The sequence below is a fragment of the Drosophila albomicans genome, chromosome X (genome assembly GCF_009650485.2).
Source record: "Drosophila albomicans strain 15112-1751.03 chromosome X, ASM965048v2, whole genome shotgun sequence".
Lineage (NCBI taxonomy): Eukaryota > Metazoa > Arthropoda > Insecta > Diptera > Drosophilidae > Drosophila > Drosophila albomicans.
Window position 1 is genome coordinate 6,306,504 of NC_047627.2, and position 16,725 is coordinate 6,323,228.

General features: G+C 35.9%; 1 protein-coding gene across 5 annotated transcripts in view; it reads right to left on the bottom strand.

Annotated features, from left to right (window-relative positions):
* The window catches only part of LOC117578212 (ras GTPase-activating protein raskol), a 59,549-nt gene that overhangs the window by 29,064 nt on the left and 13,760 nt on the right, over nucleotides 1-16,725 (bottom strand). For 2 of the 5 annotated variants that reach the window (XM_052001883.1, XM_034263578.2), the window contains exons 2-4: nucleotides 14,771-14,883; nucleotides 14,522-14,554; nucleotides 14,217-14,403 (exon numbers count right to left, since the gene is read on the bottom strand). In XM_052001883.1, coding sequence (XP_051857843.1) covers nucleotides 14,217-14,403; nucleotides 14,522-14,554; nucleotides 14,771-14,883 — 333 coding nt within the window. Of the gene's footprint in view, nucleotides 1-11,097; nucleotides 11,174-14,216; nucleotides 14,404-14,521; nucleotides 14,555-14,770; nucleotides 14,884-16,725 lie in introns of those variants that run through there. The other 3 variants (XM_052001884.1, XM_034263579.2, XM_052001882.1) reach the window with 2 other exon arrangements.

Here is a 16,725-nt window from a genome sequence, read left to right on the forward strand (position 1 = left end):
ACAGCAAAACGTATTCGCAGGGTTCTGGAGGCCTCCCTGAGGTCGTTGGCATTGCGGCGGCGCCACAGCCACAATGGGGCAAAGGGGCAGATCGAAGAGAGAGAGAGAGAGAGAGAGAGAGAGATGGGGGGAGATTTCTATTATGTGGCAATGCGATATGCTGAGCCCAGTTTATTTGTGAGCTTCTCCTTGATCAAAATGGACCACGATGATTGCGGCGATAATTGCGACACACATAAAGTCAGTCAGAGGGAGAGAGAAGGAGCGAGTGAGAGAAAAAGAGAGAGAGGCATGACAGACACAGAATGAGAAATGAATGGGGCAGAGAAACAGCAACAGCGACAGCGAATCGTACATGGCTGAAGTACGTGAATGAATCAGTCAAAAGGGGGCACATACAGCGGGGGGAGGGGAGGGGGAGATCGAGAAGTGGGTGGGGAAGGGGGGAACAGATAGCCATAAACGTGTTGCCTTTTGTGTGTGATTCATTCAGAACAATGCAAACACAACAACAGCTCGAAACGTCAACTGAAAAACTAAACAGCCAACGGGGCGTGGCAGTGGGCGTCAAGAGAGACTAAGAGAGGTAGAGAGGGGGGAGGTTCAATTGTTGTGGTCGTTGATCGTTCGTTGGCCACAGTCAAATTAAATTAACAACCAAGCCAAGAAAGCAAATGACAACAACAATAAAAAGTGAAAATTGTTGTTTATTGTAGTTCGTCCGGTCGTCAGTTGTTTTTTTTCACCTCTTCTTCTTTTTCTTCACTCTTTTTTTTTTTTTTTTTTTGGGTAGACGGATATTTGCGGTTCTTTTTTCGGGGACAGCCCATTTAGAGAGACACAAGAGAATTCTCCAATTGTCTTTTCATGGCAGCAACAGAAACTGAGAACTCGCCATGAATTTCAATGGGCTCGCAATAATCATCATCACAGCAGCAGCGAAATAACTCTTGAGAATTTCTCGCTGTCATTTCGTGTCTGCCCCTCGATCTCATCATCATCATCAGTTTAATCTGTAAACAGTTGCCATTCAAAAAAAAAAAAAAACAGCGACAGATACAGATACAAATACATATGCAGATGTGACTACAGATTCGGATTTTAATCCGTTTTACACGCCAGCTAGTTGACTTTTGTATTCTTCGCTTGCCTCACGACTCAAAAACAGATCAACACAATGGACGATATCGTTTTTATTTGATCAGCTTGTGAATGATTTTGATAATCGATTATGTGGAGCACATGCCAATGTTTGCATATGAAAACAACATTTAGATTAAACTGAAGTTTAACAAATGTGAAATCTAAAATAGGTTTTCCATTTTAAATCTTCAGCTGAAGAAGATTTTCTATATGAGTTATTCTATTCTATAATATGTATTAGAATAAAATATGAGCTTAGTTTTGAATGGCCTTAATTGAAGCTTAAGAAATTTTCAATTTCAATACAGTAATCTTTCACATTTCTTCCCAAATTAATAATAAACAAGCAAGAAAGCTACAATCGAGTGATACCCGCTAATAAAAGTAAAACAGTGCGGTATTATTCCTAAAATATACCAAATATACAGTGAACCTATTCAAATGTACCAAAGGTTATATTTGGTATATTATATTACATTCAAAATATACCATAGAGTAAAATAATACCAGATTGTTAGCCAAAACAACAGCTAATTTGACATTTACTTTTTGCTTTACCAAAAATTTCTTTTAATGTAAACTCAATCACTTTATGTTGTATCCTACATTGCTTTATATTTTGGGTTAGGTTAGGCGAATTAAAATTTCAGTTTTTACTCCTAATAAAACGAATTAATAAACTAACATATTTCTTGCTTTTAATTAGTTCAACATTAATAAAATCAAGACTTGCTGCTGCTTTGACTTTACGAAGCTCAAACTCACTCACTTTCTCTCTTTACTGATCTCAAACTGAATTTCTTTGCAGCTTCCCGCAAGCAACTTGGCAACTTTTCTTAATTTCAATTCAAGATTTTTACTACAAATGCCAGAACTGGAATCTGTTGCCCCGAAAGAGCCTTTTTAATGCCTCTTTAATAGTTGCTAACTTTGCCTCACTTTCAACTTGTGTCTGAAGAGGTTGAAATGCTGCTTAAAAATTTTGTTAAGCTCATTTTTCTTTTTTATTATTTTTGATTGATATTTTCTGTCAGACTTCTGTTCTCATTCATATTTTTCTATTTTTTACAAAGCTTTCTCAGCTCTACTCTCATAAATTGAATTATTTTTCTATTTTAATTCAACTTTATTATTACAAATACCAGAATTGGAATCTGATGCTTCAAAATTTCCTAGCATATTCGCTAACTTTGAACTGTAATCTTATGCTCTGAAAGAGCCTTTAACATAGATCTCTTCTAACATATTCGCTAACTTTGCCTCACTTTCAACTTGTGTCTAAAGAGATTGAAACTTTATCTCACTTTTAAAAAAGTTGAAATGCTGCTTAATCATTTTGTTAAGCTCATTTTTCTTTTTTATTAATTTTGATTGATATTTTCTGTCCGACTTTTCTTTTTTCCCATTTCCTACAAGGCTTTCTTCAGCTCTACTCTCATTTAATTTAGTCTTTTTTTGTGCTCTGCTAGAATGTTGTTCACCTTTTTGTTGGGTTCAGTTTAGGTTTTTTTTCTAGCTATGCGCTGAATGAACTCTTCCCCAATTAAGTGGCTTGGGGGTCGGTCTCTGTCTCTCTCTCTCTCCCTCTCTCTGTCTCTGTCTTGGTGCTTCATTATCATTCGCAGACTTGAAACTGCGGCTGGAAATGAGCCACACTTTCCACTCAGCACTCAACACTTGGCAAACGCAATTTTTCACACGCTGAGCAGTTTGAGGAGAAGGAGGAGGAGGAGGAGGAGAAGGTGGAAGAGTGGAGGAAGAGCGGACGATTGTTAGTTGGCTATCTTCACTCTGTCGCAAGTGAAATAGCTTTACCACTGATGAGGGGGCATAATGAGGGGAAGTGGTAGAAGGGGAGGGGACAAGGGGGGGGGGGGGGGGGGGGAACTCATTTGCCGAGTCTTTCAAGCGGCCGCTTCGACCGCCTTTTTTCGCCTTGCCGCCCACTTTTTGGCTCGTTATTCGTGTCAACATGTGTTGCATATTATGTAAATTATTTAGCAGGGCGAAAAAAACTAAGAAAAGGGAGCAGAAGAGGGGGGAGGGAGCAATGTCTTAGCAGGCCCCTAAGTAGCTCCCCAACGGGGTCTTTGTCTGATGTCGAAATGGGCACATAAAGCAATTTAACTGTTTTATGCGCTTCTCTCATTCTCTATCTCTCTCTCTCTGTTCGCCTGTGAAATTATTGCTGTTTTTGTTTTTATAGTTCGCCTTGTTTACGCGATTATTTTTCCTGATTTTTCATTTTGTTTTCGCTAAAAATTTATTCGAATTTTGGTCTGTTGCCCAGCAGCAGCAGCCAAGCAACATGAGGCGAACAGCGCGATTCGCTGTACAACAAAATTTTGTTGAGATTTTTATTTTTGGAAATGATTTCAAACGCATCTCAAGGTGCGATAAACATTCGTGTAAACAAATCACAAAACTAAATAGTGTAGTGGCCATGGCAATCCTCTCAAACCCTCTCCCGATGGCCCCCATCTCTAACCCCATCTCTAGCTCTCACACATACAAAATAATTCCACGTCGGAATTCTATATAAACAATGGCCACACAATGGACGTTGTGTTTACACACAGCCAGAGCTAAGGGCGCGAACTGCAGCAGCTCAATTAAATTGTGGCCAACTTCAGATCTATATCTATATCTGTATCTGCTTTAAGGAACTGTCGATCTTTGTCAAGAAGACAGCTGATCTTTATGTTAAAGGAAATTCATCAATAACATTTTGTAGATTGTTCTATACCTTGATTTCAGGGTTACGAGTTCAATGGAATTTCCTTATGACTAAAGTTATTATAATAAAAGTAGCGCAGAGGTAAGACAATTTATCACAAATCTTAAAAAGCGTTAGCTACATTTCATTCTATATTGAATATACCTTAAAGTTCGTTTAACAAATTGAAAATCTCATGAGTTTAGTCTCAAGACTTTAGTTCTCTTTTATTATTCTCTTCTATTGCTTAAGTATAGAATTGCTGCAGACATCAAAAAATGCTTCAAAATATGAGATATAAAGTAGCCCAGATTAACTACAAAGTCTTTTAGATATCAACAAATTATGAAGAGATCCTAAATTTTGTTTTGCACCTTAAGTTTAGTCTTAAGACTTTTTAATAATTTGCAAACATAGTTAAAGGTTTTTTATTACCTTTTTATTTTTTAAGTGTACAACCTCTACAAACATAACAAAACAAACGTAAAGATATAAGAAATATTTGAGTTTGCATGTGAAAAAAATAATAAAAGTTAATTACTAAGTAGTTCATTTCTTAATACAGATTCTTCACTTGAAAAAATCATAAGCTGTTGTTAACCATCAAAGCCTCAAAATATTTTTGAGACATTCATAATAGTATAACCTAAAAAATGAGAGCATTTTGAAATATACAAATTATGTTTTTCAGTTGGAAATAATCAAATATCGTATCGTTAATTGCTAGCTGAAAAAACATAATACGATGGACTTAAAAGTTTCTCATTTTTTAGATTATACAAATTATTTGACTATAGATGAAATGACTTAAAATCCTCTCGTTTTTTAAATAATATTAAATATTATAGTATTAAGTTTAAACTTAGGACTTTTTCCTCTCATAAAATTAGCAAACTTTGAGCTTAGCTTGAAAATAAAACAATGTATAACAAGAAATTCCACTATAACATTCCTTTGCGTGCAAGTCTGATATATAATATAGAACTAATCGAACTAGTTTGCCTAGAAACAAGATGTCAACGTTGACAGGCAATTAATTAGCTGGAGGAATGTGTGGCATATTTAAACTATGTAATCACATCTCATATTTGATGCAGAGCAGACATTCATCAGCTTAATCCTTCGCCTCAAAATGATGCAATCAACTTGAGTCATGGCACAACAAAAGCGACATCAAAATTACCAAATGAAAATGAAGCAAAGTCATCAACCTTTTTTGCTAGAACTTTTTTTTTTTGCATTGAAATGTATTCATGTCAAGTCGTAGCAGCTGGATAATGCTAGATTTCAATTTAATTGGCCGAGTTGAGCTAATAAATAATAGTCGCATAGTATCTTTTACACTTTCTTCGCGCAGATCAAAATAGAGAGACAAGTGAGGCGGGTGAGTAAGTAAGTATACGACGTGTATATCTATTATATAATTGGCCATCTCTCTCTCTCTCTCTCTCTGTCTCTATCTTGCGCTGAAATTGGAATTGGAAACAATTGCCATATGTAGATCGACGGCTCGCTCAACAGGGGCCGCGATGATGATGATGATGATGGAGGCGACGATGACGACATCGCGCAGTTTTTTTTTTGTTTTTGTGCAAAGTGCGAACGGGCAATTTACATGCACACACACACACAACTACAGATGCAAATGTATACCGAGTGACTGACAGATATTTATGACATATGAATTACTGAATGTGGCTGCTGCTGTTGCTGCTGTTAATTGTTGTCGTTGCCTCAAATGGTTCAATTGACAACAACGACAACTTCAAAGTAACGGATACAACGGCAGAGGAAATTCACTTTTAATCAACACAGCAAAACAGTTGCAGATACATTTCGCATCTAACTTGCCAACTGCTGTTCCAGCTGACAGCGAGAGAAGAAGTTCAAATTTATGGCAAATGTGCATTTTGGTGCATGAACAAGCTACTTAGAGAGTGATCGACTGTGAGATACCTGCTATTCATTTTGTATAAAAGCAAAACAGTGCGGTATTCATTTTAAATATTCCAAATTAATATACTGCAAAAATACTAAAATATACCAAATGTTATATCCAGTATATTGATACAGTACTACTAACAGTGCGATATTAATTTCCAATATACCAAATTAATATACCGCAAAAATACTAAAATATACTATACCAGTATAGTACTACTATCAGTGCGGTATTAGTTCTAAATATATCAAATTAATATACCACAAAAATACTAAAATATACCAAATGTTATATGCAGTATATTGATATAGTACTACTGACAGTGCGGTATTAATTTCCAATATACCAGATTAATAAACCCAAAATAATACTACTGACAGTGCGGTATTAATTTCTAATATACCAAATGAATAAACCCAAAAAATCCTAAAAAAGACTATATTTTAGTATATTGATATATTACTTCTAACAGTGCGGTATTAATTTTAAATATACCGAATAAATATACAACAAAAATACTAAAATATACCAATGGATTTATTCAGTATAGTACTACTAACAGTAAATATACCAAAAATACCTCAAAAATACTATAAAAAAAATGTATACAAAATACTTTATTCAGCATATTGAGGAACTCAGTTGACTAACAGTGCGGTATTAGTTTCAAGGACACCAAATTAATATTTCGCAAAAATATTAGAAAATGTAACAAATGTCATATTTAGTATATTGATATACTCAAAATATACCAGATTGTCAGTCAATGCAAATATGTAGCCTTTTTCTCCAAACAAAAGAATTTCTTAAACAATTTCTATAAAGCCAAATCTCTACAATCATAAAGATTATAGTTATTATTGAATGTACTCAAAATCGCGAATCTATCTTCAGAACGAACATGACTGTATATATGAAGCTGATCAAGAATTTATGTATATACTTTATGGGGTCGGAGATGCCTCCTTCTGTGTGTTAAATACATTTCATGGAGGCACAAAGTTAAAATACCTTTCTACCCTATGGGTAGCGGGTATAATTACACAGCTAATAGACTGAGACTACTCCACAAATAAATAATAAAACACGCTACTTTTTTCCTACTTTTTTTGGGCTGACAATTTCACCCACAACAAGGCGAAACTCAGACAGCGGACAACAACAACTACAACAACAACAATGGCATTCATCATCAACAATGGCAACGGTCGCAGCAGCAACAGCAACCCGCAACACCTAACAAAGGGAGCGTCTATTGTTTCGATTGGAGTTTTGCGTTTGCATTGTAAAAAGCCAACACACACACATACTAGCACACACTTGAAATAGGGAAGAGTATTTCATAGCGGATATTACGACTTTGTGGCAAAATTTGCAGCCTCTGCTGATTGATGGCAGTTGAGATAAGAGACAAGAGATCTATCTATGCATAAATGGAGCGGCATTTGTGTCGTGTTTGACGAGCTGCTGCAAAATGCTTTCATCGAAACATAAAACAAATCAACATCATCCAACGATTCGTAACAACACACAGAGCACAATAGCGAATTGAGTCAGATCTGCATATTTTATAATACTTGATGATGAGTTATAGTCACCAAAAAATACAAAATAAAAACCAATTCGAAAGGGCAGCATACGATCACTCAATCGAACAAGGGAAAGGTTCGGAATTTATAATATCTTATGTGCATAAAATGTTAGAGAGAATTATCGAAGTAAACAAATTTATGTAAGAAGAATCTAAAGCTAAGGCATGAAATTTAAAAGGAGTCTTAAAATGAAAGAGAATTTTTTAATGCAAAAACAAAATTGAAGTATGAAGAAAGGCAACAATTTAAAACAAATCTTCAACTAAGAAAGAATTTTCAATGTAAAATAAATTTAAGTAAGAAGAAAATATAAATATTTTGTTTTTAAAATGTCAAGACAACAATTTGACAAAAGTTTTCAACTAATATAGAATTTTATAATGCAATTTCAATTAAAGCAATATAAATTTACTTTAGGAATTTATCAGAGATAATTTATAGACTGAGTTCATAACTTTATTAAGGAATGCACTCAGCCAATTGCTAAAGCCACAATTTTCAGGAAATATGTTTTCTATAACAACTTTTTTACTTAAATAACATTTTTAACTGCATTAAAGTTACAGAAAAAGTTTCAATTAGAAAATTGTTTACACTATTTGATTTCAGGAATTTCTTTATTTGTAGCCAAATTATTGGGTAGAAAGCATTTAATTATACAAAATGTATAATAATTCTTCCAAAAATATTGCTAAGGAAACAATTGCTTATCAGATTAATATTCTACAAGAGATCTTCAACATAGACAGAATTTTGCAGTACAAACTATAGAAGCTCTGTTATGTCTAGGCATAATTTATTGCCCACTGTAGATAAATTAAGAAAATCATTTAGTTATAAGCAATTTATGAAAAAATGTGGAATATTTTACGCACATAAATTCTTTAAAGAATTCGCAGAAAATATAAATTTCATGAAGAACTTTTATTTTTCAAAAACTTATTGCTTGCTATATATAGACAAATGTTTTCTTTGGGAACTAAATAGAAGTTTCACACATAAAAACTCAGCATAATTGACACTACTTAGAAATGGACTACACACGTAACTAGTAGGCAAAAAGATAAAAGTTAGATATCAAGTTAACTTTTATTTCATAAGAAAATGTTTCTTTGTGAACAACTTTTATTTAACACAAACAATTGATTGCTATGTATAAAAAATATATATTTGTGAAACAAATAGAAATTTCAAACAGCATAATTGACACTACGTACAAATGAACTACACACGTAAGTAGTATGCAAATAGATAAAAGTTAAGTATAAAGTTAACTTTTATTTTATAAGAAAATGTTTCTTTGTGAACAACTTTTATTTAACACAAACAATTGATTGCTATGTTATGTATAGAAAAATATATATTTGTGAAACAAATAGAAATTTCAAACAGCATAATTGACACTACTTACAAATGAACTACACACGTAAGTAGTAGGCAAATAGACAAAAGTTAAGTATCAAGTTTACTTTTATTTTGTGCAATAAAAAAATGTTTGTTATATATAGAAAAATGTCTCTTTATGAACAATTTTTATTTAACATAAACAATTGATTGCTATGTATAGTAATAAAATATTATATATATTTGTGAAACAAATAGAAGTTTCAAACAGCATAATTGACACTACGTACAAATGAACTACACATGTAAGTAGTAGGCAAATAGATGAGATTTAAGTATTATCAGCAGATGAGCTTAGTCAAGACCTAAAAGTGAAACAGTTGACTAACGCATAAGAAAAATGATAATCGGAACTTTTTCCTGAGAAAACTAATTGGAATTTTGACTGAATCATATGAGGCGTAAAAGAGTAAAGAGTAAAGAGTGTGCAACAACTTTTTGAACTGCCTGTAATTTGTGCTGCGGTTGTCGAAGTTGTTGTTGTTGTTGTTGTTGTCGTGTTTGTTTGTTGTCTCTTGTTTGGCACAATCTGGTGGCGCTGTGGGGCAATGCAGTCGCCAAACTGTTGTGGTTGGGTGGTGCTGCATTTGATTAATGATTCGATGCTGTTTTTCAAACACAACAAAAAAACTACACACAACTATTTCAATTATTTATGCAGCCGCAAAAAGAAAGTTGTTCACAGCAACAACTCGCGAATTGCGTATTTATGCAGTTTTATTTACCAAAAATAAAAAAAAAGAGATATACAAATACAAATTGTATATTTAGATTTTATTGTCGCGTTGTAGAAGTTGTTCTTGGCGCTTAATATAAATAAAATGTGGGTCATGTGCATCAAATTATTTAATTGGTGTCAATTGGCGGCATTTGCAGTAGCGTCTCTTCTTCTTCTCCTTTTTTTTTTTTTTTGCTTTGTTTTGGTGCTGAAGCTTTAGCTATTTTATTTTTTTTATTTTATTTCGTAGCTTTTCTCTTGGCTCTACTTTGAGTTGGCTGACACAGTTTGCAAAGCAAAACACGCAGTTGAATTCTGATTTACATAGGCCATAGATGGTGATCCCCCCTCCCTTCCTCCCCTCCCGCTCTGTTGACCGCGATCCAAGTGCTGCCGTCGTCGTCGTGTCACATGCAAAAGACACTTTAACCAAAAGCTGATCCGGATGCGATTATGGCCGTAAACGGTTTACAGTAATAACAACCACAATAATAACAACAGTAACAACAGGCAAACGTTGACTTTCCGGTGTCTCTTGGCCGCCTTTTGGGCGCTTTACCACAAGAAGTCCCCCCCTCCTCCCTTTGCACACTTCTCTTCTCTCTCTCTCTTTCTTTCTAAAGCTGAACCTTTTTGGCCCTGTTGCGTTCCGCCGCCGCCCCGTTGGAATTGGTGTCAAGCGCTCATTTCCCTAATTTAGTTTACATTTCTTTCTTTTCCCTCTTTCTCATTACACACTTTTGCAGTTTTTCTTTCTTTCACTTTGACTTGAAACGCGATCAACAACAATGAACAGCTAGAAAAACGCGCCTGAAACGCGCATTTTTGTAGGCGTTTTTTCTTTTTTCATTTTCGAAATTACGAATTTTTTCCTGAAACAGAAGAGAATACAAAATTTTGTGCTGCTGTTGTTTTTTTTTCCTTTTCATTTCTTCTTTTTGCTAAATTTATAGCCCCTGATCATGATGATGATAATCACGATGATCATGTGTGTGTGTGTGTGTGTGTTTGCTCTAGCCATGATTATGATGCTGATGCTTGTTGTAGTTTTTCCTCCCAGTTTTAACGGCCGATTTTTGCTTGCTTTTATATTTTGTGTTTTATTTTTCGCGGTTGTTGTTGTTGGTGCGTTGTGTGCGTCGTCTGTTTATTTCATGTTGTTGTTTTTGCAATTATTTATAGAACATTTTTTCATTTCGCATTCGCATTCGCAACGCTCAACGGTGCGCATAGTTTTACAAAATATTTTCACTTGATCATTTTTCATTCACTTCACGAAAATTGTATTTATTTTGCATAAAACCTAGCACACACAAAATGTTGTCTGTCTCTCTCTCTTGCTCTCTCGCTCACTCTGTTTGCAAATCGGAGATGAAAAACGCATAAACAATAAAACACACACACAAACACTTGCAACACGTTTGCTCAGTCAGCCGCCACTCAGCTGTAAAACGCACAACGACTCAACAAAAAACATATTACAAAAAAAAAAATACATCTTTTTAGACAAAAAAAAAAGGAAAAAAAAACTAGAAAAAAAATGACAAGAAAATCCATCTGCATGTGGATGAAGAAAACGTACCGAAGCGCGAGTGCTAACGAACGAGCAAAACGAACCCGAACCCAACCGCCTGCGCCGGAAGCTTAAAGTGGACTGAAACGAATCGAATCGAACCGAACCGAAACGCAACAACAGCCACAGACACAGCGACAAAGCTGCGAGAAACAGTGCTCAGCACAGTGGTCCACAGTCGATTTGCACGGCGCACAAAAGTTGAATGTCATAGTCTGACAATTTTTATGTGGCCAGAATCTACTAATTACAGTAGCATATATAGCACATTTAAAACAGATAAATCTAATTTCAGTATATGTAAAATATTATAGCAAAAAAATCAAATTGATTTGAATTAAGATATAAATAAATGTAAAGATTTTCGAGCGATCAAAAATCACTCTAAATAATACATTTGAACCAGATAAATCTCATTTCAGTATATGTAAAAAGTTTCTATGAAATATTATAGCAAAAAAATCAAATTGATTTGAATTAAGATATAAATAAATGTAAAGATTTTCGAGCGATCAAAAATCACTCTAAATAATACATTTGAAGCAGATAAATCTAATTTCAGTATATGTAAAAAGTTTCTATGAAATAGAACTGCAAAAAAGTCAAATTGATTTTAATTAATATATAAAATCATTCTAAATAATACATTTGAAGCAGATAAATCTAACTTTAGTATATGTAAAATTTCTATGAAATACTACTTCAAAAAATCAAATTGATTTTAATTAGGATATAAATAAATGTAAAGATTTTCGAGCTATCAAAAATCACTTTAAATAATACATACAATACAAGAATATAAAGATTCATTTTTTCAAATATTGTATTATACTAATATCAAAATCAAAATCTCTTTATAACAGAAAACTAAATACCAACTGTAAATAACTATGTGTATTATGACAATATTAAAGAATTTTGAATAATTTAAAAACTGTATTGAATAAAAATCAAATTGCTTACATTTTCTATTTTTTGATTAAATTTGACCTAATAGACATTGAATGCACACGCAGTCTCCATAAATATTATTTCAACATGTTTAAATTAGATAAAGCACTTGAGGGAATTTTAAGAAATATTAGTGAACAGCATATATTTTTTATATCAATAAAAATATTATTTGAACATAATTTCCTTTGCTCTTAGAGAGCATCAAAAGTGTTACTAGCAATAATATATGTGATAAGCTGCACATGAAGTTCGTAATATGAAGGAAGTCCCCTAGTCAAAATATTAAAAATGTGAACACAGTTCTTCTCCATCCTGCTCCACTGTGCGATGACTTGCAATGAAATGAAACGCAACGGAAATGAGACACGTTGCGCTCTCGTGCTCTCGCCTTGTCCGCTCTTTCCCATTCTCATTCTCAGCAGCTATAGCTCTCTCTCTCGCTCTCACTCTTGCTTTTGCGTGCGTTCTCGGTTCATTGATGGAACAGTTTGGAAGTGGAAACAAAGTAGCATAAGGCAAACGCATGAAGCGTTGCAAGTGTTTGCGCCTTCGTCTTGTTTACATTTGCTGCGCCAAGCACAAAAATAAGAAGAACAAGCAGCAGGCAGCAGGCAGCGAAAAGAAGAAGCAGCAGCAGCAAACTTGAGCTAATCGCAGTTTTAATTGCATTTTAGTTTTGGTGTCGAGCAGCGACGCCTGCGCAGCGCTGCAGCTGCAGCGTTCGCTCGCTCGCTTCAGTGATTATTTAGCTTTGAATTGGCTTAACGCGGCTTGGCCTGCTCTGGTCCAAAAGCAGCCTTGATACGCAGCCATTAACAACATTAACAGCAACATTAAAATCAAGCAACACGCACAACAGCAACAACAACAATAACAACAACTGCAATACATCAACATCGAATCAGTGACCAATAATTGAATGAATGAATGAAACAAAAAACTTAACAAGGAAACTTTGTGTAAAGATGCAAAGAAAAACGCATTTCGAAATAACATGAAACGATAAACACGCTCGATAACGATAGGTTCTCACACGATGCAGCGCCAAGGCAAGCTAAGAGCTTGAAAAGTAGTTGCAACTCAAATTGAATATTAATTACTTTTTGAAAGCTGGCAATTAACGAGAAAACCGATTAACGGTAACGACATAATTAATTGGCTATCGATAAGACTTACGTAACACAAATTTGGGTAAAAGCAACTATTCACAGCTCGTAGCAAATTCAATTATCATCAAAAATGTTATCGATAAGCAAATCAAATCGATAGAGCCTATCGATGCGACTTAAGTAGCATAAATTTTGTGTTAAAATGACTATTCAAAGCCAGTAAAATGCACTTAAGATATCGGTAATCGATAAACAATGCACTTCGTTATTTCTAATTGCTAATCGATAAATACCCGATAGTCAATTAAGTGCATACAATGGGCCAAACGATAACAACTTCCTGCGAGCAGCTCTGCGGCCACTTAAAGGGCAACAACAAGCATCCACATCCATTCACATGGTATGCACATAAAAATGTCTAATCGATAAACAATAATATCGATTTGGAAGCTGGCTTTGTTCTCCTCTAAAACGCGCGCGCGTTTGCTGCACTTCACAATGTTGTTCAATCGCGCGTAGATTGTCATTAACGAGTTCGCCATTGTTGTCGTGTGTCTGTTGTGTCTACTATACTACGAATATTGTCTGTTGTCTGTTGTCTGAATGGAGTGTTGTATGGCTGGTATCGTTGTTGCTCTTCCGCCAGAGTCACTCTGCCTGCACTTCACTTCCCTGCCGCCTCCGCCCCCACCCCGGATGGGGATTGTTGTCTGTGCTGTGCTGTGTACTGCGCTGCTATTGTGCCCAATGTGCTGGCATGCGTGACGACGATACAAACAAATTTCCTGAGTGACTTCTCACAGTAGTAGCGAAAAAAAGAGAGGGCACTATCTCTGTGTATAGCTGAGGTGTGAGGCATGACGGGAAAGGGCAGTTACACACACAAACAGACACAGACACACACTTGCTTGCTTTGATATGATCGTCGGCCCCAAAAGTAACACACGAACTGCAATTACCGATGAGCTACGTAGAGAGCTCGTAGGTCAATGCAATTAAAAGAGAGACGAAACGACCCCTTACATAAAATGATGTGTATTGGATGTACGATAGAGTGGCACTTACCTAGATCATTGTAGAGTGTTGTGTTCAGCACGATGTCATTGAGTCCATTCATGCCACTGCCCAGACACGTGTCCGAATCCTCGTTCTCCTCCGCCAACGTTGGCGGTCCATCCCACAGCGCTTTGGCTGGACGTCGCACCCGATCGAGTCGCACCCGCGGTATATCCTCATAGCACACATCGCCCAGCTGAGAATATGAGAGAAGAGATTACGTCAAGTTTCGAATAGTAATAACATTTCAAAATACACCTATAATAAAAGCACTACGATTTACATTTTGGTTAGAGCACATTTAAAAAACCCACCTCTAGCTCCTTTTTTGGCGTTGCCGGGAATATCTTATGTTTAGTAGCGAGTGAGTTTTTTTTTTTATTATATTTGTGATTTTATTAGTTTCCATTTTGATTAGTGAGTGCAATAGAATGTGTGAGCAAAAAGACAAACACAAATAGAAACAGAGAGGGAGAAAGAGAAGCACATTTACATTTTGTACAATGAGCGGTTATTTATTGATTAGCTCTACTATATAGTATATTGAAAGTGAAGTCACTTACCGATATCTCTTCGCTGCAGTAGGCGGTAAATGTTTGATCATCCTGTTGCAGCACACAGTAGAGCGGTCCCCAGGGCAGCGTTTTGATAAGACGTGTTAATTCACCTTCAGTTTCTGCAAAAGCACAATTAATAAGTATATAAGTCGATGCATTAACTTCAATTCACTTAAATTAGAAATAAATATGTCAGCAATGGCTTTTATTTATGACATCATAATTCAATTTCTTCAAACACACAATTTGTCATTTTATAGCTTGTTGCACGTTGGCGCCACCTATCAGCAGCTTGAAGCAGCTAACGAACTGTGTTGCGAACAATTTCATTGCATGCTTTTAGGCGGTGCTTTGAAAATGAATTTGATGCGCGCGCGCAACGCGACGTGTAAAGCAAAAGAAAGTAACTATGTGTGTGTTGGGGATGAATTAAAATAAATAGTTTACGGTATAAAAATATTGAAGTGAACAAATTTGAATTTCGTTTGAAATATTTGAAGAAATCTGCAGCTAACAAAATATTTAAATCAACGCGCCTCTCTTTATACTTATTTCAGAAAAATATACCAACATACTGCGTAATGTGTGACCAGCTGGCAAATAGCCGCATGTATTTCAGCTAACTCGCTGACGGTCACACTGCAATACAGGTGTTAAAGCTGCTATTTTTAAAATGAACTAAACTCGAACTGAAATTGTAATTTATTTAATAATAAACAATTGCTGATAATTGCAGAGCATCGAGGTGAATAATAAATACGCATAATAATCATAACTAATACACTGCTAATTAAAAGTAATGTGGTATCTAACGGCCAAAAAAAGAAACTGAGAAATGCATTCAGCTGGCAACACGAGAGAGAAAGAGATCAGACAGAGTCTGCAAACGGCATTTGACGTTTTGTGCAAATGTGGAAATGGAAATGATATGCATTAGAGAAGAGAAGCACTAGAAGAGGAGGAAGAAGCAGCTGCAGCAGCAGCAGCAGAGATATAACAATGGGCAACGAAGTTGAACTAAGTAACTGCCACTTCTCTTGCCCGCATCTGATTCAATAATTTAATCCCATCGCCTTGCTTTGCGTTGCGTGCCCCAGCAAAAAAAAAAAAAAAAAAGTTCTCAAAGTTCGTTTCACTTCGGTTCCGTCTGCGTCGCTGTCGGCGTCGACGTCAACGTCGCCGTCAACGTATGCGATAACAATGTGAAGAGCGCAACAAGCAACAGTAACAACAACAAGATAAATAAATAAATAAGAAGCACAACAACAATACAAAAAAATGAAGACTGTTTTAATTTGATGATGTACACATGATGAGAGAGATGTTGTGAGAGACGAGACGAGAAGAGACGTCGACCCAACACGACCCCGAAAAAGCAACAAAAAAGTAAACTACAAAAAATTAAAAACTTAAGCCAAAGTTGTGGGGGAGCTGCAAGTAAGGCAGAGGCGGGGAGGGGAGGGGAGGCAGCAGGCACTTGTTGAATGCTTGCTCTATCATCACAGACGAAGACGACGACGACGACGACGAGTGTTTAAGCCCGGCGCCCGTCTGGCCATTTAACATATAAATATTGTATGTAATTGTGAAGAGCGACCACAACGTGACGCTGCCGCTGCTTCTGTCTCTGCCGCAGTCGCAGTCGCTGCCACTGACGTCGAGTGCTAGCAGCGGGCATCGTGGCTCAGCAACTTTGCGTTAATTTTGAAATGTTCGTTGGCCGTTTTTTTTTTTTTTTTTTTGTGTTGTTCCTGCTGTTGTTGTTTTTGCATAAGAATTTCTCGCTTTCGAGTTCAATGCACTTTGTCAGCGCTTTTTGTTGTTGTTGTTGTTTAATGCCTGGCCGAGCTTCTGCAAAAACAGCAGCGAGAACGCTCAGCGGTGAGTTGTCTTTAGTTTGCCCACCTGCCAAGCAGCGGCGCTGCGCATTTTGTTTTTTTTTTCCTTCGCTTCGCTTTGCT